Here is a 25,223-nt window from a genome sequence, read left to right as displayed (position 1 = left end):
GAAAAGTGAATCGCTCAGGCAGATTAGAGAGGGAGTGAGAATGTGCAGAATGAGCCTTATGAGGGTGAGTTTTGTGAGCTCTTTCTTTTCTCCCCTGCCTTTCCATGGGGGCAGTCGCAGTAATTGTGGGTCTACACTACAAATGCAGGCAACAGTGGCTCCAAGAAAAAGCGCTCCTTCATCCTTCTGTCCACAGCCTTCATTTGTTGCTAGCGAGTCAATTCAGCCTCATAGCGACCCTAGAGGACGCAGTACAACTGGTCCCTGTGGGTTTGAGACTGTAACTTTACAGCAGGAGAAAGCCTTGTTTTTCTCCCTCAGAGTGGTGGTAGTTTCTGAACTGCTGACTTTGAGGTTTAGCAGGTCAACGTGTGCCTACTACATCACAGGGCTCCTCTAGGTCTCTGAAACCCAGAGAATGTGAATGGAAAACCCTTTTTTCCTTTTCACACACTTTCTTAGTCCTTTCCTAAGGCCAGACCCAGAACACTGAAATTTAAAAATCTCACTGCCATCAAGGCATTTAACTCATAGCAACCTGATACAGTTTTCCTGAGGTCATCTTTCTCCCATCGAGTGGCTAGTGGATTTGAACCACTGGTCTTTCAGTCAGCTGTCCAATGCTGAGAGGAACTAAAGGAACCCCCTGATTCTGTGTACAAACTTACAAAATCCTGGGCTCATCCCTGAGCTGGCCATTTGGGGAAGACACACAAAACAGTGCCAATGGATTTGAGTAGTGAACTATTATTATAAAGCACTGCCCAAATTTTAGATGACCTGCTGAGTGGTTGAGGCCCTGACGTCTCAAACAGCATTCTAAAGGTTTTGAAAACAAATGACACTGAAACCACCAACCACAGAAAGTGAGATCGAATTTGTGGTCAGAACCTAAGTATGTTGATTGTCTGCTAAAAGTAGAAAAAGAAATAAACACTCCTCAGAGGACTTTAACAGGAACCAGAACCTCGTAACATAAAGTTTAAAATGCTCAAGATATATTCAAAATTTCTCAACATTCAAGAATGTGAAAATATGACCAATTCCCTAAGAAACAGTAAAAATAAAAGTAATCCAAGATGATCCAGAAATGATTTATCAGGCAACAATTTTAAAGAAACTATATTTTAAATTGTAGTCCAAAGGTAACAGTAAAAACAGGTGGTTCAAAAAGAAATATAAAGGCATTTAGTAGAAAAATTAACAGTAAAAAAGGGTTGTATTTCAAGAACCAAAATAATATATAAAAATAAAACTTCACGGGCTAAAAGTACTGTATTTCATCGGTGTCCTACTTCTGTATATCCTGCAACCAGAGGTACTTAGTCCTTTGTTTTGGACTGTCTTTACCAGGATATTAACATAGTAAGCAGCCTCGAAAGAAAAAGGTAAGTAACTCCCTCCCCACAAAGGGCATGTTTGTTTGCTCAACAGTGTGATAATGTCTCTTCTGGGCAAAGAGAAGGCAGGTTCAGTCTCATATTAATGATTTAGATCCCCTATGATGCGACTTCACAGCTGTGCCACAAAGGAAATGCAGGTGAAATATTTGCCTGGGCCTCTCCATAGCCCCCACAGGATATGCCGGGCAAGAAAAACTTTCACAAACTTTATATTCATGATCTTTGCTAAGACGTTATACAAGGGCTCAGTGGTTATCATAAAAAAGTGGAAGGAGCTGGGAGTCAAGGGGCATTTATGGAGGTCTAGACAAAGACATGTACATATGCAAATATATATATATGAGGATGGGGAAATAGATCCATGTGTCTATATTTATAGGTTAAGTATTAAGGTGGCGGAAGGACCTTGGGCCTCTACTCAAACACTCCCTCAATGCATGAATACTTTCTTTTATTAAATTGGAACTCTATGATGCTCACTCTCCCGACACAACTGCTGAAGCCAAAGCGGGTGAACAAATAAATGTGGTGAAGAAAGCTGATGGTGCCCGGCTGTCAAAAGAGATAGTGACTGGGGTCTTAAAGGCTTGAAGATAAACAAGCAGCCATCTAGCTCAGAAGCAACAAAGCCCACATGGAAGAACACATCAACCTGTGTGATCGTTTGGTCCCAAAGGGATCAGTTATCAGGCATCAAAGAACAAAAAATCATATCATTGGCTGCACACCTCCATGATGGGAATCGCTGAAGACAAATGGGTGCATAAGCAAATGTGGCAAAGAAAGCTGATGGTGCCCGGCTATCGAAAGAGATAGTGTCTGGGGTCTTAAAGGCTTGAAGGTGAACAAGCGGCCATCTAGCTCAGAAGCAATAAAGCCCACATGGAAGAAGCACAACAGCTGGTGCGATCACCAGGTGCCAAAGGGACCAGGTGTAAGGCATCATGCAAACAAAAAAAAAAGAATATGTGTGTGTGTGTGTGTGTGTGTGTGTACCATAGTGAATGAAGGGGGAAGTACACAGTGGAGACCCGAGGCCCACGTGTTGACCACTGGAGATCACCTCACAGAGGGGTTGAGGAGAGGAGATGGGTCAGTCAGGGTGCAAGGTAGTACCGATGAAGAACACAGCTTCCCCACAGATCCTGGATGCTTCCTCCCCCCAACTACCATGATCCGAATTCTACCTTGCAGGACTGGATAGGGCAGAGATTATACACTGATGCATATGGAAGCTGGAGGCACAGGGAATCCAGGGTGGACGATACCTTCAGGACTAGAGGTGTGAGGGGCGATGCTGGGATAGTGGAGGGTGAGTGGGTTGGAAAGGGGGAACTGATTACAAGGACCCACATGTGACCTCCTCCCTGGGAAATGGACGGCAGAGAAGGGGGGAAAGGGAGACTCCAGATAGGGCAAGATATAGCAAATTAACAATCTGTGGATTATCAAGGGCTCATGAGGGAAGGGGGAGCGGGGAGGGAGGGGGAAAAAAGAGGACCTGATGCAGAGGGCTTAAGTGGAGAGCAAATGCTTTGAGAGTGATTAGGGCAAAGAATGTAAGGATGTGCTTTATACAATTGACGTATGTATATGTGTGGATTGTGATAAGAGTTGTATGAGCCCCTAATAAAATGTAAAAAAAAGAAAAGAAAAAAATGATTAGGGCAAAGAATGTACAGATGTGCTTTATACATTTGATGTATGTATATGAATGGATTGTGATAAGAGTTGTATGAGCCCCTAATAAAATGTTTAAAAAAAAGTATATTCTTAACGATTGTGGTTATTTCTTAATCTGGCTCTTCTATCCTTGTCTCTGTAACTCGCACCAAATGATTGGGTGGGACTAGTAACCAGATTGTAGTTTCCTATGCCGGAATGACACAATCAAGGGGAGCAGTGTTGCATTTGTTGTGAGAAAGGACATTTCAAGATCTAGAAGTGCAATGCTGTCTATGATAGGATAATATCTATCAGCATGCAAGGAACTATAGTCAATACAACTATTATTCAAATTTATACACTAACTATTAAAGGTCTCACTCATTGCCATCTAATCTATGGCTACTCATAACATCTCCTTAGGATAAGACAGAAATGCCTCTGTGAGTTTCTGAGACTAACTCTTTACAGGGACAGAAGGCCCTTTTTTGCCAGCAAATCAGCTGATGGCTTCAAATTGCTGACCATGCAGTTGGCAGCCCACTATCTCACCTTGATTCCTTAACAGCAAAGTGGTTGTTGTTAAGTGCTAGCCACAGAGTCAGTTCCAACCCAGAGAGACTGTGCACACCAGAACACTGCACGATCCTGTACCATCCTTAAAAATACAACTTTCCGTTAGTTCCCAAATGCTTCCCCCCACCCTAACCCCCCCCCCCCCACATACTATCATGATCCGAATTCTGTCTTGCAAGTCTGGCTAGTCCAGAGGATGTACCCTGGTACAGATAGGAACTCAAAACACAGGGAATCCAGGGCAGATGATCCCTTCAGGACCAGTGGTGTGAATGGCGATACTGGGAGGGTAGAGGGAGAGTGGGTTGGAAAGAGGGAACCCATTACAGGGATCTACATATGACCTCCTCCCTGGGGGACGGACAACAGAAAAGTGGGTGAAGGGAGATGTCGGATAGGGAAAGATATTACAAAATAATAATTTATAAATTATCAAGGGTTCATGAGGGAGGAGGGAGCGGGGAGGGAGTGGAAAAAATGAGGACCTGATGTCAGGGTCTTAGGTGGAGAGCAAATGTTTAGAGAATGATGAGGGCAATGTGCTTTATACAATTGATGTATGTATGAATTGTGGTAAGAGTTGTATGAGTCCCTAATAAAACGATTAAACAAAATGAAACAAAACTGTCTCTGTGCCTGAGTCCATTGTACCACGGTGTCAATTGTCTCCCTGAGGGCTTTCCTTTTTTGGCTACATGATGTTCTCCTGGAGGGACTGGTCTCTCTTGACAGTATGTCCAAAGTATGCAACAGAAAGTCTTGCTATCTTTGCCTCTAGGGAGCACCCTTGATGTACTTCTTCCAATACAGATCAGTGTGTCCTTTTAGCAGTCCATGGTACTTTCAATATTCTTCTCCAGCGCCACAGTTCAAATGCATTGATTCATTTTGGTCTTCTTTATTCAATGTCCAACTTTCACATACGTATCAGGCACCTGAAACATGGCTTGGGTCAGGAACACCTTAGTCTTCAAATTAACATCCTTGCTCTTCAATACTCTAAAAATAGATCTTGTGTAGAAGATTAACTTAAAGCAAAGCATTTTTTTTTTTAAATCTCTGACTGCTGCTTCCATGAGCACTGATTGTAGATAAACCAAGGCAAATCCTTGACAACTTCAACCTTTTCTCTATTCAACATGGCGTTGTTACCGGTCCACTTGAGGATTTTGGTCTTCTTTACATTGAGTTGCAATCCACACTGAAGGCTGCAATCCTGATCTTCATCAGCAAGTGCTTCAAGTCCTCCTTACTTTCAGCAAGCAAGGTTGCATCACCTACATATCACAGGTTAATAAGCCTCCCTCCAATCCTGATACCACATTTTTTTTTAATATAAGGCAGCCTTTCTGATGATTTGCTCAGCGTGCAGACTGAAAAAAGGATGAAAAAGGGATACAGCACTGACGCACACCTTTCCTGAGTTTAAGCCATGCAGTGTGCCCTTGTTCTGTTCACACCACTGCCTCTTGATCCGCATACATCACTACAAAGCTAGTGATGCTGAAATGGAAGAAGTCTACCAATGTCTTCAGTCTGAAATTGATCAAATATGCAATCAAGATACATTGATAATTCTTGGTGATTGGAACACAAAAATCTCAAGAGCATAGATAACAGCAAAATATCAAAAATTCAGAAGTAATGACTTTTAAATATTACCGTCTATTTAAATAAAAATTAAGTTAATTATATAATTTACTTATATACCTGTATATAAGCCGAGCTTTTAAAAAAATATTTTATTGGGCCTCATATAACTCTTATCACAATCCATGCGTACACCCGTTGTGTCAAGCACATTTGTACATTTGTTGCCCTCATCATCCTCAAATATTTGCCTTCTACTTGAGCCCTTGGTATCAGCTCATTTTTTCCCTCCCTCCCCGCTTCCCTCTCCCTCAAGACCCCTTGATAATTTATAAATTATTGTCATATCTTACACTGTCCAATGTCTCTCTTCACCCACTTATCTGTTGTCCGCCCTCCAGGGAGGAAGTTAAATATTGATCCTTGTAATCAGTTTCCCCTTCCTTCCCTCCACCCTCCCAGCATCACCACTCTCACCACTGGTCACGAAGGGATAATCTGTCTTGGATTCCCTGTGTTTCTAGTTCCTATCTGTACAAGTGTACATCCTCTGGTCTGGCCGGATTTGTAAGGTAGAATTGGGATCATGATAGTGAGAGCGGGGTGGGGTGGAGAGAGGAATCATTTTCGAACTAGAGGAAAGTTCTATGTTTCATTGGTGCTACACTACACCCTGTTTTAAGCATATTTTTAATGCAGTTTTTGTGGTAAAGTTAGGTGCACTGGCTGATATTCAGGTTGGCTTATACTCGAGTACATAAGATAGTTGGTTTTAAAACTTTTTGCAATTAGGCAGTTTACAGAGCAAGTTGGTTTTCCAATCGGCAATTCATAAACTTTTAAATTTGACATTGATTGGAATTTCCCCTGTGGTTAATTTCCCCTGTGGTTAATTTCATGTCAACCTGATGTATAAAAGTGTAGGGGTGTAGGGGCCTGTCAATCAGGTCACAGCCTGACGGCACCTCCTTGTGGATGTGACTGTCTAAAAGGAGGGCCCTGGGAACCCACCCCACCTCCCTCCTCTGCCTTCCCCTTCCTGCTGGCTGACCTTGATGGCTGCCAGAGCCCTGGAGATGTGTACACAGCACTGGATCCACAAGACTTCGCACCCACAAGCCTGTGATATTCTAGTATTCTCTCATTGCTTACAAATGTATGAGTCTGAAGAGGAACTATGGACTATTATCGGATTTATGGACTTGAGTTGGACTGGGCTGGGATGTTTTCCTGATATATAAAGCTTCTTGATATAAAGCTCTTTCTTATACATATATGAGTGTCAATGGATTTGTTTCCCTAGTCAACCCAGCCTAACACACCCACAATGCCCTTGTGTTCTTCACGCACTCTCCACGTGTGAATAATTTACTTATTTATCCTTTCCCGCCTTTCGAACTTTACCTCTGAGTTAATGCTGCCCTTTTGGTTTCCTGTGGTTGGTGGGTCTAAGGAGCATGGACCACCCCAGTTTGTGAGTAACTTATGTTGTTAGTGCTAAGTGGTGTTTAGGAGCATGGACCACCCCAGTTTGTGAGTACCTTATGTTGTTAGTGCTAAGTGGTGTTTAGTCAGTTCTGACACATGGTGACCCTATGTGCAACCGAATTTTTTAAAGTGCCAGGTCCTGCTCCCTCCTCACAATTGCTAAGCTTGAGCCCATTGTTGCAGCCACTGTGTCAAAGCATCTGTTGAGGGTTCTCACCTTTTTTGTTGAAACTGGTTAATTTCCTCTAGTGGGGAGAGACCAATAGTTAGATGGCTGCTCATAGTCTTTTAAGACCCCAATTACTAACCACTAGCTTTAGATGTAGAAAGTTGTCTTTGGACTCTGTTATGCCAAGTGACTCATTTCCTTAAGATACTTGGTTATGGATTAAGAAGTTTTACATACTAAACTTATATATTCACGTAGTCAAATCCACCTTCCATCTATATTCAGCTCAACTAAGTATCCACTTGTAGATTATTTTTATTACTGTTATTGCAAGATTGGGTATTTAATAGTATTTACCTTTCTTGCCTTTGACTTTTGCGCTCCTTCCATGCCATCCATACACACACACACACACACACACACACACACACACACAAATGGCTGTTTACTAACCAGTTCACAAAATTCATGTACATTTAATCAGTTTTTGCAAGCTATATTTATCCAGTTCCTCTTCATTGGGGCTTGAAACAAAAACTTGCAATAGAAAGTGTTAACAAATGTGGAAAAACTGGATCTGACTTGTTGGTAATAGGAATGCAAAGTGATATTGGCACTTTGGAAAAGAGCTTGGCAGGTTTTTTTTAAAACAAAGTTAACATATAGTTATACCTCAAAATCTTCTCTGATAAATTAAAATCTGTTTTTATAGAAACATTGGTATGTGAATGCTTTCCTCCATGTGACTGTTTTCATAAACTTTATTCATAAATGCTCTAAACTGGAAAGTAGGGAGTAACAGCCATGATACATTATACCATGGTTTCTTAAATTTGATAATAGAAACACAATGGTTCTATGCAACAACATGGGTAAATCTCAAACATTTTATGCTATAAAAGTCAGATACAAGAAATAAAAACAAAAGATGTAATTTTTAAATTACTGCTATTATAAAGAGAAAATTTCACACAATAGTTTTGATTTGGGCAAATGTTTTAATTCTAACCTTAAAAAACCAGTTGAGAATATATACAGATGAAATTATAATTTAGGTAATTTAATTTCTTTTTAGTACATTTTATAGGAAAGAGATTTAAATTTGTATTTATGCTTCTATTTATATTTTATATAGTCAACTTAGGATTAAATAATGCAAATTTCCTTTTGAATACAGAGGAGCTCATAACAATTATAATATCCCAACTATTTCCTTTTGTTTATTCTATTTGCCAACTTATGTTTTTTACATACTTATTACAGAATGATTCTTGATGAAGTTAGATACAACCCAAGAAACAAACTTAACAAGCCTTTAGTTCTAATGTGTGTTTCCTATGTATAGTTATTAATTTCTTATTAGCATTGTAAAATAAAACCTATCATTTGAATAAATACAATTATTGAATATATTCGAGTATAAGCCGACCTGATTATCAGCTGAGACACCTAATTTTACCACAAAAACTGCATTAAAAATGTGCGGGAAAACTCAGCTTATAAACAAGTATATCTATAAAAAGTGTCAGGCTCACAGTTTCATACTGCATGAGTTCATTTATAACTCCCAAAAAAGGCAAAAAGTACAGGCAGAAAACAGTTATTTCCAGAGAATAAGAGAAACAAATCATCTGCCATCAACTCAATCCTGACTCACAACAATCTCACAGGATAGAGAAGAACTGTTCCCGTCAGTTTCCAAAGCTGTAACTCTTTCCAGGCTGAGATGTGTCGTCTTTTTCCCATTGAATAGCTGGGGAGTTTGAACTGCTGACTCTGTAGTTGCCTAACCCATGTATAAGCTACCACACCACCAGTGCTGCATAGGCTGGGAGTGGGAAGGGTTAATTTCAGAGGAAAAATAGGAGAAGGGATGGTAATACACTTTATATCATTTTAGTTTTAATTTAAAAATAACAGAGGGGAAAAGTTTCGTAGTTAAGGGAGCATTTGCAAACTTGATATTAAAGACAAACTGTATTACATTTTAGAAAATAATATGCAAATAATAAAAAGGTTGAGCATCTCTGCCTCGTGAAACTTTATGAAATTTCTTTTATTCATTAAAATAATTCATGCTAAAAGCCTTAAACTTAATGGTTTCTAAGAAAAGGTGACAAGAGTTGTGCTCCCTCATAAATCTTTCTAGCAATTTTCTATGCTTTTTGCCTTTAAATACTTGGGTCACAAAATGTTTTCTTTGAAACATTAGAAGTTCCTAATTAAATTTTTACCAAAAATATTTAATCTTTTTGTGACCACTGAGATATGTATGTCCAATCTACATTTTATTTATTTTTTATTAAAAGATCATTTTATTGGGGGCTCATATCTCTTATAAAGATCCATACATCAATTGTATCAAGCACATTTTTACATATGTTGCCATCATTATTTTCTCAACATTTACTTCTACTTGTGCTCTGTTATCAGCTCCACATCTATATTTTAATCTGTTAGGCTTATTAGGGCACTCCTTTCCCATTAATAGTACACAGAGTTTTCAGAAGGGGACTGGGATCACTATATTAAGTGAAAGAAACAGGCATGTGCCACAAATTACTGTTTTTACAGGGTACTGTATGAGGTGACACATCCTGGTACATTCTGGGGTGTGACATTTATCCTATAACTCTCCGTCAGCGTCCATCAGTATATTTTCCACCAATCCTACCCCGGGCACATATGTATCACTTCATGCTGATTCCCAGAGTCCAGAGGACCAAGACGATTCAGATACTCAATTTTCACATGCATTCTATGAACGAAATTTTTTCCAACAAAAATAATTTTTAATGTACTTTAGTCAGTCACGAAAGGGTTAAAGTTCCAGGCACATCTAAAGGGTGTTATACATAAATAATTTCTGACAACCTCCAATCTTCCTAGATTCACACATTTCATGTTCCAATGATTAAAGGATGCTTGCAGATGTTTACCGTTATTTTGAATCCTTACTCATCAACAAACGAAGATCTGGAAGGCTTTACTCCACACCATATCATTATGGTCAACTCTGCTTTGATTCACTCCACTCAGTCTTCCTTGACAATGTCACTCACTTCCAGCGTTTCAAAGATCATCTCTAAGCAATTAATCCATTCATGCCTTATACACTACTTCTGAAATTGAGTACATTATAATTACACATGTAACACTGAATACTGCTGATAACTGCTTGCATCACTGCATTTATTATATGGTCTTTTGCTGATTGATACCACTCTATGAGGCTAAGGACTAGATTTCTATACAGGGATATTAGCATTATTACTCAAAAAATTTACTACTTCCAAATGTACATCTCTGGTTCATCCACTAGAGTGGATGTGAAAAGGCACTTTTATTTATTTATTTATTTATTTGTTTATTACATTTTATTAGGGACTTATATAACTCTTATCACAATCCATACATATACATACATCAATTGTATAAAGCACATCGTACATTCTTTACCCTAGTCATTTTCAAGGCATTTGCTCTCCACTTAAGCCCTTTGCATCAGGTCCTTTTTTTTCCCCTCCCTCCCCGCTCTCCCCTCCCTCATGAGCCCTTGATAATTTATAGATTGTTATTTTGTCATACCTTGCCCTATCCGGAGTCTCCGTTCACCCCCTCTTCTCTGCCATCCATCTCCCAGGGAGGAGGTCACATGTGGATCCTTGTAATCAGTTCCCCCTTTCCAACCCACTCACCCTCCACTAGCCCAGCATCGCCCCTCACACCCCTAGTCCTGAAAGTATCATCCGCCCTGGATTCCCTGTGCCTCCAGCTCCCATATGCACCAGTGTACAACCTCTGCCCTATCCAGTCCTGCAAGGTAGAATTCGGATCATGGCAGTTGGCGGGAAGAAGCATCCAAGATCTAGGGGAAAGCTGTACTACATCGCACCGTGACTGACCAATCTCCTATCCTCAACCCCTCTATGAGGGGATCTCCAGTGGCCAACAAATGGGCCTTGGGTCTCCACTCTGCACTTCCCCCTTCATTCACTATGGTATATATATATATATATATATATATATATATATATATATATATATATATATATATATATATTTTGCATGATGCCTTGTCCCTTTGGCACCTCGTGATTGCAAAGGCTGGTGTGCTTCTTCCATGTGGGCTTTATTTCTTCTGAGCTAGATGGCTACTTGTTCACCTTCAAGCCTTTAAGACCCCAGACACTATCTCTTTCGATAGCCGGACACCATCAGCTTTCTTCGCCACATTTACTTATGCACCCATTTGGAAAGATGCTCTTGAACATATAATTGTAAGAGCAACTGTAGAAACAATGAAGTAACAGAGTTTGCTGGAATATTTCAAAAGAGAGTTTAACCTCCCGGTCGGTCTAATTATGTCAATAATTTTGTACCCAAAGCGGTACATTGTTTTGCATAAATTTATTGTTTTATATTGTAGGCCTGTAATTCTTAAGAAATTACTCATTTTAATCTCTCTAGTAGACATTCCAGGTATGATAAACTTTAATACACAAAATCATAAATTACAATAAATAAAATATAATTTTTTCAATAATGTAATCAAGTCAAGAACACTGCAATTTTTCAAAAGGGATGCAACATCAAGGGTGCATTCAATAAAAATCCTGGGTGTGAAAAATTTTGAAACATGGGACTGCACAAAATCCGATGTCACAATCAGGACAATGGAACCTGGTTTCCTTTTGCATTCTCTTTCCATCACCATCTCGCTTTGAGCAACAAACCACACACATCCTTGTAGGTGCTGACTGTTTTTCGGTTGGTGGGATACAGTCCATGAAGTGATGACTAGTCAGGCGTTCTGGGTTGACAACGTCAACAGCACGACATCCAGGTCTATTCACAACCATTGATGGTGTTTGGTGGTTCACAAAGATGCGTTCAGCAACTTTCCAAATGAAGTCAGAATGAACCAAAGGCTTGCCACTCTTTGCTCTGTGCAAAACGCAGGCATTCCACAAGCATTGCTAGAGAAGATACCTGAAGATCTTGTAGTATTTCTTTTGCTGTTTCCGCATTGCTGGGTAGAATGTAAGTGCTTGGTCGGCTCTGTCGACACCTCCCATGGTTTGATTGTAGTCTGTCACTCCTTGTGGCTTCATGACTTCTTTCCCACCTTCCATGCGCACCATTAACAGTTGAGGTACTACGAACTGTGCTCATTAGGCACACATCTTTCTTGTCAGGCCATCGCAGTGCCATCGTCTTGCCTTTCTGCCAGGCAACCATTTCTCAAGTTTTTACCTTCTTCTTGCCAAACATCGCTGGCATGTCATGCCGGTTAGCCCTGACGGTTCTATAGGCATCGGTTTTGTTTTTTATAAGAAACTCATGAAGTTCAGGGAATGTATAAAAGTTGTCAGTTGTAACGCAATAGCGCTGATTTAGCAATGGCTCAGTGAGTGTTAGAACAGAAGATGTTGCCATTCCATAGTCGCTGTACTTTGGATTGAATTTTGTGCCTTTTCCAGTGTGTATGACCGAATTCCACATGTAGCCACTTGATGATTCACAGAGCACATAGGATTTTATGCCAAATCGTGCTCTCATTGATGCAATGGATTATATCCAGCTGAGCCGTCCCTTATAGGCCATTGGACTTTCATCTTTGCTGATGTCTCTTTCTGGTACATAGGTCTGCTGGAAATTCTTTACAATCATTTGAGATACTTCCCAATTTTTTTTTAGTTGTGGTGCAGGATGAGTAGTTTCGTCAAATTCTTCACTGTTTGTGAAGTGAAAAAATTTCATTATCATGGAAAATCTGTATTCTGACATGACGGTGCCAAAAATTGGAGTTGCAAGTAACTCATTGGCAGTCCAATACCATTTCCGCAGGGTTTCCCCACCACTCCCTGAAGTATGATTAGGCCCAGAAATTTCCAAATGTTATCTTTGGTCACTGGTTCCCACTTTCTGCTTCTTGAAAACTTATGAAGCAGAGAAGCGGATTGTTGCTTTCTTACAGGTTTGTCTCCGTAACAATTTTTTCAATGACCTCATCGGTCAGAAATAATTGTAGGTACGCCAAAGCGTTGTTGTGGTCAACGTCTACTTTTATACCAGGTGCTCCAGTAAACGGGACTCTTGGGGGAGCTGCCTGATCTGTACCGCAGACAATAGAGCACCAAGTTCGCACAACCCTGAGCTCAGGTGCGGAATCGTCACTGTCGTCACTTATCTGATCAGTATCAGTGTCGGATGATGAATTTCCCATGAACTGCTATCACTCAATTCTGCGAGTAATTCTAAGTCACTGTCGCTGTCTTTTATCTGGTCTAAAACTCCTTTAGTGCTAAAGTGACACTTTTTTGATGCCATGGACAAAAAATTCCCAGGCAAAAAAAAATCCAAATGACAGTAAAAGGTCAAACAGGGCACTGGAGACAAATCTGAAGTGATTTGCTTTGATACAATGTAATCCTCACAGGTTACACTGCATCACTGCTCCTGTGTGTGTAAGTCTCTTTGAGACTTGCAGTTTTGAATTTCCCGCCCAGTTCCGCCCCCCCCCCGTGCGGTGACACTGCACGCAGGGAACTCAACGGGAATGAAGAAGTCAGCTTGCTTTGCTCTGCAATCACAGCTATGGACACCACTGGACAGCGGAGCAGGTAAGGGACTTCCCTGCAGTGTAATCCGAGTGTGGCTTGGGTTACCTCTTCTGACAGTTAACAGTTACCCCGAAGCCACACTTGGGATTACTGCCAGGAAGGTTAAATAAACAAAATAGAGAGCATTATAATAAAATGTGCAAAGATCTGGATTTTGTTGTCTGTGCCACCCCCCACCAAAAAAAAAAAAAGAGGAACATACTCAGTGTATATCAAGTTGAAAGCACTGAAGAAAAAAATGGAAGTCTCCAATGGAAATATTGAAGGATTCCATGGGTTAACATGGGTTAAATATGGAAAGAAGTAGGCTACTTCTCGGAAGAACATGGAAGGAATGCGTAGCATCACTGCATCAACAAGTAGACAGTGCTCAAACCCTTTGAGAGGTAGCACTGACCAGGAATTAATGAATGGTGTTAGGGAAGAAATGCAAGCTGCACTGAAGGCATTTGTGAAAATGAGGCTTCGAGAATTGCCGAAAGAGTGATTAAATATTTTAACAAGGTGGTGATGCACTGAAAGCACTCTCACTTATGCCAAGAATTTTGGAAGATAATCAACTAGTAGATCAACTGGAACAGACCCATATTTGCCCAATTCCAAAGAAAAGTGACCCAACAGAATATAGAAATTATCCAACAATATCATTAATTTCAAATGCAAATAAAATTTTGCATCAATACACTGGCAGGAAGATGTCAGAAATTCACACCACATTTAGAAGGTGGCATGGCACAATCATTGCTGATGTGTTTCAGGGACTATGAAAAGGCAATCAACTGTATGGATCATAGCAAACTATGGTCAACATTGAGGAAAATGAGAACTCTAGAACATTTCATTGTGTTCATGTGGAACTTGAAGCAGTCATTCCACCGGAACTAGGGATGCTACATGGATTAAAATCAGGAAAAGTGTGTCAAGATTATAGTCTTTTATTCTACTTGTGAAAGTTGGACAATGAATAAGGAAGACTAAAGAATCAATACATTTGAATTACGGTGCTGGTGTAGAATACTGAAAATACTGTGACTGCTAGAAGGACAAACAGATCTCTCTTACAAGGGCAGTCAGAATGCTCCTTAGAAGTGAGAATGGTGAAACTTCATCTCAAGTCCTTTAGATACTTTATCAGTTGAGACTGGACCCTGGAAAAGGGCATTATGCTTCGTAAAGGAGAAGGTAGCAAAAAACCCAAGGAAGACACTCAGTGAGCAGGATTGACACAGTGTTATGACAATGGGCTCAGGTATACCAGCAACTGTGCGGGTGACACAGGACTGGCAGTATTTCCTTCTGTTATGCACAGGGTCACTATGAGTCACACTGACTTGACAGCATCTAACAACAAGAACATCCCCAATGAAACAGACTTGTCATTCCTTTCCCTAAGAAATGCTGAACTTTTAACATTAGTTGTCAGTTTTATTTTCTTAATTCATGCACTGCCCTTCTTGGGGATTTTAATATCAAGACTGTTAAAATTCAGGTTCCTTTTTTCCCAAGCAGACAAGAGTACCTCCCACTCAAAAGTTACCCCTCAGACTGCTACTACATTAAAGTTCCTGGGTGGTCGCATGAATGTCATCCAAATCTTCCTGCCTAAATAACAAATTTTAAAATCCTTCACAACATCATTATATAGTAAACATATAACACATCCAACATTCAGACACAGCTCCCTATCACATACCCTTGTTGCCTTGTTCCCTTTGAAATCTTCACTCAACCACTGTCATCAAGTTGATGCTGACTCATTGTTTATCTACATATGGAATGGTCCTTGTGGGTTTGGTTTCTGAGACAGTAACTGAGGAACATACAAGGATGGAGAAAGCTCTGTCTTTCTCCCAAGGAGTAGGTGGTGGTTTCAACCTGCTGATGTTAACTGATGACAGCCCAAAGTGTAACTACTATGCCGTCAGGGCTCCCTGTAATTTTACGCCTAAAGATCCATCTTAAATACTACCTTCTCTGTGAGCTTTTAACAGTCAATAGAAACATTTATTGTTCACGATTCTGTTCAGGAATCTTAAGAACTAGAATATGCCTTTGTTTCCCTGATACTTTGTTTTTTCAAATCACATAATCATCGTTCATGAGTATGAGAGTGGTTTTTTCCTCTAGTGGACAGTTTCTGTCCTTAAAGAATTGCAGTATTTTGCAGATTTTTGCACTTACGTGAGTCCTTTTGGGTTACCTGTTAGGCTGCTAACCATAAGGTTAGCTGTTTGAAACCACCAGCTGCCCCAGGGAGAAAGATGAAGCTCTTTACTCTCATAAAGATTTAGCATAACCCAAGGGCGAGGTAACTGAGAGGAATTACTGAAACCAGAATGAAGGCTGAACATGGTAGTGGGACGGGAGGAAAGCATAGGAAATAAAGGAAAGGAGTAGGAAGCAAAGGGCATACATAGAAGCCTAAATACAAACATGTACATATGTAAATATACTTATGATTATGGGGGAAATAGACCTATGTACATATATTTATAGGTTCAGTAGTAGGGTAGTAGGTGGACATTGGGCCTCCTCATGCACACTTCCTCAATACAATAGCACCTTGCCCAGCTAAACAGTCATTCCATGATACCCACCTTCCCGACATGATCACCGAAGACAGACGAGTGTATAAGCAAATGTGGTGAAGAAAGCTGATGGTGCCTGGCTATCAAAAATATATAGTGTCTGGGGTCTTAAAGGCAAACAAGCGGCTATCTAGCTCGGAAGCAACAAAGCCCACAGAGAAGAAGCACACAGCCTGAGTGAATACAAGGTGTTGAACGAACCAGGTAGCAGACACCAAGGAACAAAAACCATCATTGTGTGATCACCTTCCTCACATAAACGCTGAAGACGAATGTGTGCATAAGTAAGTGTGGTGAAGAAGGCTGATGGTGCCCGGCTATTGAGAGATATAGCATCTAGGGACTTAAAGGCTTGAAAGAAAACAAGCGGCCATCTAGCCCAGAAGCAACAAAGCCCACATGGAAGCAGCACACCAACATGTGTGATCATGAAGGGCAGAGGGGACCAGGTTTCAAACAATAGAGGCAGAGGGGAAAAAAAATAACACCACCATGAATGAGGGGGAGTGCATGATAGGGACCCAATGCCCATCTGTAGACAGCTGGACATCCCTTGCAGAGGGGTAGTGGGGAGGAGATGAGTCACTCGGGGTTCAGTGTAGCAACGATGAAACTAAAAACCTTCCTCTGGTTCTTGAACACTTCCTCCCCCCCCCCCACCCCAATTATCATGATCCCAATTCTGCCTTGCAGACTTGGTTAGACCAGAGGATGCACAGTGGTGCAGTAGGGATCTGGAAACACAGGGAGGGAATCTAGGATGGATGGACCACTCAGGACCAGCGGTGAGAGTGAGAGTGGCGACACCAGGAGGGAAGGGGGTGTAGAAAGGGAGAACCGATCTCGGGGATCTATGTGTAGCCTCCTCTCTGGGCAATGGGCCATGGAAAAGTGGGTGATGGGAGACGCCGGGCAGTATAAGATAAAATAAAATAATAATTTATAAACTATTAAGGGTTCATGGGGGAGGAGGGAGCGGGAAGGGAGGGGGAGGGGGGAAAAGGAAAATGAGCCAATTCCAGGAACCCAAGTGGAAGGCGAATTTTGAGAATGACGAGGGCAACAAATGTATAAGGGTGCTTTACTCAATTGATGTATGGATGGATTGTGATAAGAGTTTATGAGCCCCAATAAAATGATTTATTACATAAAAATAAAACTTACAACAACAACAACAACAAAAAAGATTGAGCATATCAGAAACCCACAGGGGCAGTTCTACCCTGCCCTATAGGATACTCTGAGCTGGAGCTGTCAGTGAGTTTTGATTACCTGGCCGGGTGCTGTTTGCTTTTCCACTGTACTTTCCACTATAGCTTGGTTTTGTAGTTTGCGCTCCCATTATCACCCAAACAGTATTGCAAAGAGTAAACAGACAAGCACTCATTGAAGGAAATGAAGTACTTGGTCCTCTAGATTTATAAGATTTATAATAAGGCTTACATAACGGGAAAGGAAACATGCATCAGAAAATTCCATTTGAAATGTTCTATAAACGCAATCTTGTTAACAGTATGGGGAAATTATGGGCCTCACCTTAACATCAGCTTGCCCCTAATTATGTGGTTACAAAGCCATAACTGATTTTTCACAAGCATACCCAAACCATTCAATATGAAAATAGCCGTTAAAACAAATTGAGTTGGAATACCTGGAAGTCCATGTAGAAAATAATAAAATTGACCCTTTCTTCACACCATAGATAAAATTATTAAAAAATGGATCAAAGAGAACACAAAAGAAAAAAATTAAGTTTCACTTTTCATTTAAGACTTTTGTACTTCAAAGGCTATTGTAGTTAGTTTATTGTGCCAGACTGGCCAATAAACACATGTGGGGTTAATTAAGGGCAGAAGGATAAATGAATGGCTCGGTGAGCCTCCCCTTTCTAGTTCTTGGGTCTCTTGCTTTGTGATGGTCGCACCAGGGTGCAGCTGCCTTAGCCAGTTTCTGCTTCAGCTGGCAAGGCTCACTTCTTGCAAGACATCCCCAAGGAGAAGTCACATGGACCTAGTAATGGGTGCCAGAGCAGCCATGTGGAGACCCCTGCCAGCACTCAGATACTTACTTATACACTCACTGATTCGGCTTTCCTCCTGCAGTAGGCATCATTGTGTTTGTTTTGTGAGATGGAGGAGGACTTTGTGGATTGGTGTTGGATATATGGATTAATGCGTTACTGTTGGACTCGTGTGCTTGGGCAGCACTGGGTTGGGATGTTTTCTTTATGTGCACTTAACCTTTATATAAAACTCTCTCTTATACATGAGTTTCTGTAGATTTGCTTCTCTAAAGCACCCAGACTAATACAGCTATGTTGTTGTTAGGCACTGTTAAGTCAGACCCAACTCATAGCAACTCTTCATACAGAAGTGTGAAACACTGCCTGGGCCTTCACCAACATTAGTAATGTGAAAAACAACCCACCAAATGGAGAAGATCTTTTGTAAATCATATCTATGATTCAGGACATGTACCATACAAATATTTTAAATCTAAACTAAAATTGAAAATTCTTACAGTTAATAAGCAGTCACCTAATTGTTAACTCAATTAACAAGATGTCAAATGGTCCAATTTAAAAGTGATTAGTTTGTGCTTGACACAATGGATGTATGTATGGATTGTGATAAGAATTATACAAGCCCCCAATAAAATGATTTAATAAAAAATATGCCAATGGGGGGAAAGTGATTAGTAGCAGGGACATAAGCCATAGATATCTGAATGTATATTGAGCTCACACTTACTCATAGTCCTAATCTAAGAACCATGAGTTCTTATGCTCTGGCCCTACTTGATACTTGCCCTTATGAAGAAAAAATTGAAGATAAAGGTGCTATAGCAAAGTGCGGTGGAGAAATCTGATAGCGCCTGGCTTTTAGAAAGAATAACACTTGGGGTCTTAAAAGGCTTGTCTTAAAACAAGCAGCCATCTAAGTGAGGTGATAGCTAATTCCACATTGGACACACGCCTGTGTGATCCAGTGATTGTAAATATTAAAATCTAAGACTGGAGGAGGGAAGGCACTAGAGTTTAAATTCTGAGAACCCTGTTTGCAGGCGGCTATGGACAACAGTGAAAGCCCAATCCATTTGCTGGGTCCTAACCTGGATTAAGCCTCCAGTGAATATCCCCTGACCATCAACCAGGGTTTGGAGGATCTGTGCTATCAGACAGAGTGTATTGGAAAGTGGACTAATGCAGATGTAGTCAGGTTAAATTTTTATACCTTATCATTTATTCTTCCTTTTGACCCACATTTTAAATTTGTTCTGGTTTTTACTTTGTTATCTTTTCAACTGAGATTTTTCTAAGTTTTATTTGATTAGGGGTTTTTTGGGTATGTTTTTCTTTATATGAAATTTAGGACAGGTAAATCTATAAAACAGTAACTGGATCAATAGTTTCTTAGGGTTATAGCAAGAGAAGTTGGGGGGAATGAGAAACTAATAATGAGTGTGAGAAAGAAGAAAGTATTCTAAAATTGATCGTAGTGATGACTGCACAGCTCTTAATTTGTTTAAACTATTGAACTGTATGATATGTGAATGAATGTCAATAAAACTGTTAAAACCAAAAAATATAAATGGGTAGAAGATCTGAATGGACATTTCTCCAAGTAAGGTATCTAAATAGTAAATACATCATAAATCATCCAAAATAAATACTACTTCACAGCCATGAGACCCACTGGCCCTGAGTCATTTCTTCTTACTCATACTCACTCACTCTCATCAAGTTGATTCCAATTCATGATGAAACTACCGAACAGGCTAGAACTGTGAGACACTAACTCTTTACAGGAGGAGAAAGCCTCATCTTTCTCCCATGGAGCAGCTGACGGTTTCAAACTGGGGTTAGCAGCCCAATGTGCAACTACTACACCATCAGGTCTTCTCACTTGACCTTATATATACGGTTTTCAATGCTTTTGTAAATCTTTAAGGGAGCGACAGCTTCATCTTTCTCCTCTTGGAGTGGCTGGGAGGTTTGAACTGCTGACTTTGTAGTTAGCAGCCCAATGCCTAGCCCACACCACCACAAAAATAACCTCACAGCCATCGAGTCAATGATGACTCACAGTGACCCTACAGGATAAAATTGAAGTGCCCCTAAGAGCACAAGTCGTTACAGTAGTAGCAAGCCTCGTCTTTCTCCGGTGGAACGGATGGTGGTTTTGAGGGGCTGACCTCATGGTTAAGTCCAATGGGTAAGCCACGACACCACCAGGGCTTCTACAATACAACAAGGGTTCTGTAATACATCCAGACAATGGAATGTTTGGTCATAAAAGGGAACGAAATACTGACAAGCTATATGAACCAACATTCTAAATTAAATGAAAGAAGTCAGTCACAGGAGACTCTATATGACTCTATTCAAAGTAAATTCAGAATAGGGAAATATATAGGGACAGAAAAATGTGTGATTTCTCAAGAATTGGGGGATCATGGGAAATACGGGATGGTGGTAAAGAGTACAGGGTTTCTTTCTGAAGTAATGATGTTCTAAAGTTGACTGTGATGATGATCGCACATTTCTATAACTACATTAAAACAAGTGAATTGTACACTTTAACTAGGTGAACTGTATAGTGTGTAAATAATATCTCAATGAAGCATTACAAAAGCAATCAGGTGGACAACATGGATTTCTTGATGTTTTTTTTCCCCTCAAGGCTCCATTTACTACTCCATGCTACTTTAGGGCAAGGGAATCACATAATATGTAGATCTTGAAGCTTAAAGATGTTTCATTTATGGAAAACGCAATGTTGTCAAACAAATGAAAAACTTTGTCTCTGGAGATGTCAGAAAATAACAAGATTCTGCCAGATTCCTACTTCCCAATACCTACCATTTTTTGGTTTTGCTCTGTTTTATGATCACAAAACCCACAACATTGGGTTTTTAACATATTCTTATTTATTAAGTGTATCTCGAGGTGCTGGTTCTTAGTTTTAAAAGTAGGTCAATATTGGATAAATATATAGAGAGAGAAATTAAGAGTACTTGCAAACTAAGTTGTATAAGCATTATAAGTATTATGCCATTCTATGTTTATAATTGTGTTTATATTTTAATTTCACTTATTTGGATTTCAAATTATTTTTCCCCTAAATAAAATCTCTCAAAGAAAAATATCTACATAATTAAGAGCATTTTAAATGCTTTTCTTTAATTAAAAGACATTTATGAAAGTCAAAAAGTATTAATACTAAAGTTTTATTTTATATATATACAGGTTTATTTCAAACAATGTGTTTTAAACACGTCTCCATGATTAGTTGAAGGCTACAGACAAGTCCACTCAATAATATACTTTTGTTAGTCCTATTAGAGGGCCTTTAATAAAAAAGGTCAGCTCCAAACTGGCTTCCTAGAGAATCCGCGTGGGCAATTAAGATAAAAGCACGAGGTCAAATCAACAGGTATGGCCACTTAGTCTGGGGATTGTAAAAGGGTCAACCACGGTGACAGATTTTCTTGAAGGACAGAGGACCACCCACAGTGCCTTATAAAGACGTTTTAAGAAAAATGCATAAATGAGGTAAAGGCCTAGAGAACTGCCTTGAGGAACGGCTTTCCACAACAATACACCTGCTCATTCTTTGAGGGCAGCCCTATGAAAGTTTCATTGGAAACATTATCCCACTGACCGAACAGTTCTGATCTTGCCCATTCAGACTGCTTTTTGTTTCCCAAACTCAAAGAACATGGAAAAGGAACATAAGTTGAGTCCCGCCATGCTGCCCAAACTGCAGTTTTCACATGGGACAACTCAAAAGACACAGAATTCTTGGGGGAAGTGCTAGGGATAGAAGCACAACCTTCAGAAAGCTAAAGACTTAGATGTGGAAAAAGAATAATTTAAGTTTTCTATTTTTGTTTAGTAGAGGTATCTACGATTTTACAGCAATGCTTTTTGATTTATCCAAGTCTGTCTTAATTTCAATTATATAAGAACTATTTAAAGCAGATAAACTACATCAGAATTTTATAGAGCAGTAGTTCTCAACCTGCCTAATGCCACGACCCGTTAATGCAGTTCCTCATGTTGTGGTGATCCCTGACCATTAAATTATTTTCGTTGCTACTTCATAACTGTAATTTTGCTACTGTTATGAATTGGGGGGACCCCTGTGAAAGGGTTGTTCAACCCCCACAGGGATCGTGACCCACAGGTTGAGAACCTCTGATAGAGTTAGCAGTGGACCAAGGCCAGGTGGGAGGGCATTAGGCACGGATTCTTGACAGTCGCTGGACCTTTGCAAAGTAGATCTAGACCTGTTTTCAAAGGCCTCTGTACGGGCGGTTGGCAGCACCAACTTCAGGCTAGTACTTCATCATTTGTTTTACCCAGGGACTCTCAAGGCACCAGGAGAGTTGGTTAAACATACATACGCTTGGGCTCCACACCAGCCCTTCAGGATCAGAATTTGCATTTCAACAAGTTCCCTAGGTGATGAATGTGCACATCAAAGTCTGAAAAGTACTGATCTAGAGAGCTTATTAAAAGTGCACAAGTATCTGCATCTTAAACAAGCACTCCATGGATTTTGCAGCATACCAGTTAGGGAAGCTTCACTTTCAAAAGAAGGCGATCCTTTGGTGCATTCTAGTCGACTGAGAGAAACCACATATCCTTTCCCCTCCAGAGCAAAAAGAGTTGTGACTCTGCAGTTCTCACAGTTAGACGTGCTTCTTAGATTAATGCCTGAACAAGTCCAAGAAAACAAGAGGACTAGATGAACAATCCAAAATAAATTCACAACTCTCACAGCACACCAACCAAGCCAAACTTAAGCATTCCAAATCAAGCTTCCGTAGACTTGCACTGGAAAAACCCAAATACCACACTTGTTTAAAAGCACCATCCCCATGGAAAATACAAACTATAGGGTAGGTATATTAATGCCTATGTCTTGTAGTTAATTCTAAAATACCCCAGTTAAAATGAATAGTTGGTGTTCATAGTATGCTAGTGTACTTGTTCAATCCAATTTGTTCCAGTCCCTGTGGATGAACACCTTTCAGCTCCCAAGAGGTCTTGAGAATTCTGCAGAAATTCAACACAAGTGGCTGTGTTGTATGTTAAAAAGAATTGAAAGCATACTGATTCAAAGAACTATGTCCTGCAAAATAACTTTTAAGAATTCTTAGATGTTGGTTTTGACAATCCAGAAAGCATTAACTAAACACAAGTGTTTAATATTCTGTAAGACAAAGATGATCAAGGTAGCCCAAGAAACAATCCGAGGAAAGGTGGGATTTGGAAGGAAACTGGTCCATACAACTAGCAGGAATTGTGGTCAGCCCTGAAAATGTTTCCCAGAAGGCCAGTCCCAGGTACAGGTTAACTGAATTTCCGCAAACGACTATTTTACAGTAATTTCCAAGTGATTGGGTGCCGAACTGAATACACTAAAGATAGCTTATTTAATATAGCACTTTATAAGGAAGCACAGCCCAAGGTAAACAACCCTGTGGGAAGGTGGCTTACAGTTGAACCCACACACAAACATTTGCAATCAGGCCACGAGGTGGGTGTGCTTTCAACAAATGCACAGCAATTCTAAAACGAGAATGAACACAGGAGGTTTAGTGCAGTGAAGTTCACAGTGAGTGCTTCCTTTAACGAAAACAGGAACAGTCCGCTTCAAAGATCGCTGATCATGCGAGAAAAGAGGAAAAGGTGCTATGGATCTGTTCTTTCTCCTCTGCTAACTTATCAAAAAAAAGAAGAAAGAGAAGAAACAAGTTTTCCGAATTAGTCGCTCTCTTCGACGTTACACTTTCTAAACACAGTGGTCCCTAAAAAGTCGACGATCTAAAGAGGGCAGCAAAAATGGGAACATGCGTTTATCTATCGAATAGTCCCCCAGACAGAGGCCCCTCCCTTAGGGGGAACTAGCTGTCCCACCAAGGGCCAAGCCTGCGAAAAGCGCACCCAGGGGCGACCTCCAGAACCTTGGCTCCTCGACGCTGACTCCATTCCTCTCCCTTTGAGGGGTCACCCCCTCCCAAGGGAAGAGAAGAGCAAGCGCATCTCCTAAGGGCTGCCGAGGCCCCTGGGGTGCACACTGAGGTGTGCCGGAACCTCCAGCAAGACCGTCTCGGCCTGAAGGAGGGGGCGGTGCAAGTGACACCCCGGCAGGCCAGCTGAGCGCGGACAGGGCGCCGCGATGCTCCGTCGGCTCCGGGCCCCTCGCACAGCAGGTCGGCGCCCCGGCCCGCCCGCAGGCTGTTCGCGGCCTCGCCACCGCAGTCCAGCCCCAACCCACTGACAGGTACCACGGTGGGGCCCGTGTCACAGGTGTCGCTCGACCGGGTCCTCGCAAGCCCGGGGGGTGGGGGGAGCCAAGTCGGGGTCGGGGAGAGACGACTGAGGGCGAGCCGCGCGGCCGCGGCGGAGCCCAGCACCCGCGGCGAGGCGCGGGCTCACCTCCAGGGTGGAGACCGTGCTAGTGAACAGGTCCTCTCCGTCCTCCAGCTCCTCAAAGTCGCTGGGCTTCCCGTCCACCAGCGGAGGAGGCTCCCTCTCGGCCGCCATCTTCGCTCGTCCAGACGACTGCGCGAGCGGGGCCTCGCGGACCTGTCACGTGAGCACGCCAGGCTGGCTCGCGCGCGGCCGGTCGGCTTCCCCACCTCCCGGGCCCCGCCTCTCGAGGCCCCGCCCAGCCGCGCGAGCCCCGCCCCCGGCCTCGTGACGCCCCCGCCCCGGCCCGGCTGCGCTCGGCTCCGCCCCTTTGCCTTTCCCCTGCCCCGCACCTCCCCGTCTGGTTCAAGGTCTGCTAAAGTGGGCGGCCCAAGTCTGGCTTCCCCGACACCGCCCACTTGCCGTAAGGACTTTGTGGAAAAATCTTTCCGTTACCACCTTAGCAGAACTAGGCCGAGCAATTTCTTTTGGGATCAAGAGATTTGAAATCTTTTTTAAGAAGTGGAGAAGTTTGAGGACCACCAGTTTTTTTTTTTTTTTGGATGATGCTAAGAAAGGGTCGCCCCAAGCAGCACACACCATCTGCCTTTATTACCAGGGTTTAAATCAATGAGCACCTGGCTGGGAACCAAAAAGTCTTCGTAATGACTGGGACTGTTCTGTAGTCTGAGAGGC

General features: G+C 41.4%; 1 protein-coding gene across 1 annotated transcript in view; it reads right to left on the bottom strand.

Annotated features, from left to right (window-relative positions):
- The window catches only part of SNX2 (sorting nexin 2), a 66,626-nt gene extending 41,883 nt beyond the window's left edge, over positions 1–24,743 (bottom strand). The window contains exon 1 of the mRNA XM_075541438.1: positions 24,555–24,743. Coding sequence (XP_075397553.1) covers positions 24,555–24,662 — 108 coding nt within the window. The 5' untranslated portion in view covers positions 24,663–24,743. The remainder of the gene's footprint in view (positions 1–24,554) is intronic.
- Between the last annotated feature and the right edge of the window lie 480 nt (positions 24,744–25,223).

Source organism: Tenrec ecaudatus, chromosome 2, assembly GCF_050624435.1.
Source record: "Tenrec ecaudatus isolate mTenEca1 chromosome 2, mTenEca1.hap1, whole genome shotgun sequence".
In the NCBI taxonomy this organism is placed as follows: domain Eukaryota; kingdom Metazoa; phylum Chordata; class Mammalia; order Afrosoricida; family Tenrecidae; genus Tenrec; species Tenrec ecaudatus.
This window is presented reverse-complemented; position numbering and strand designations above follow the sequence as displayed.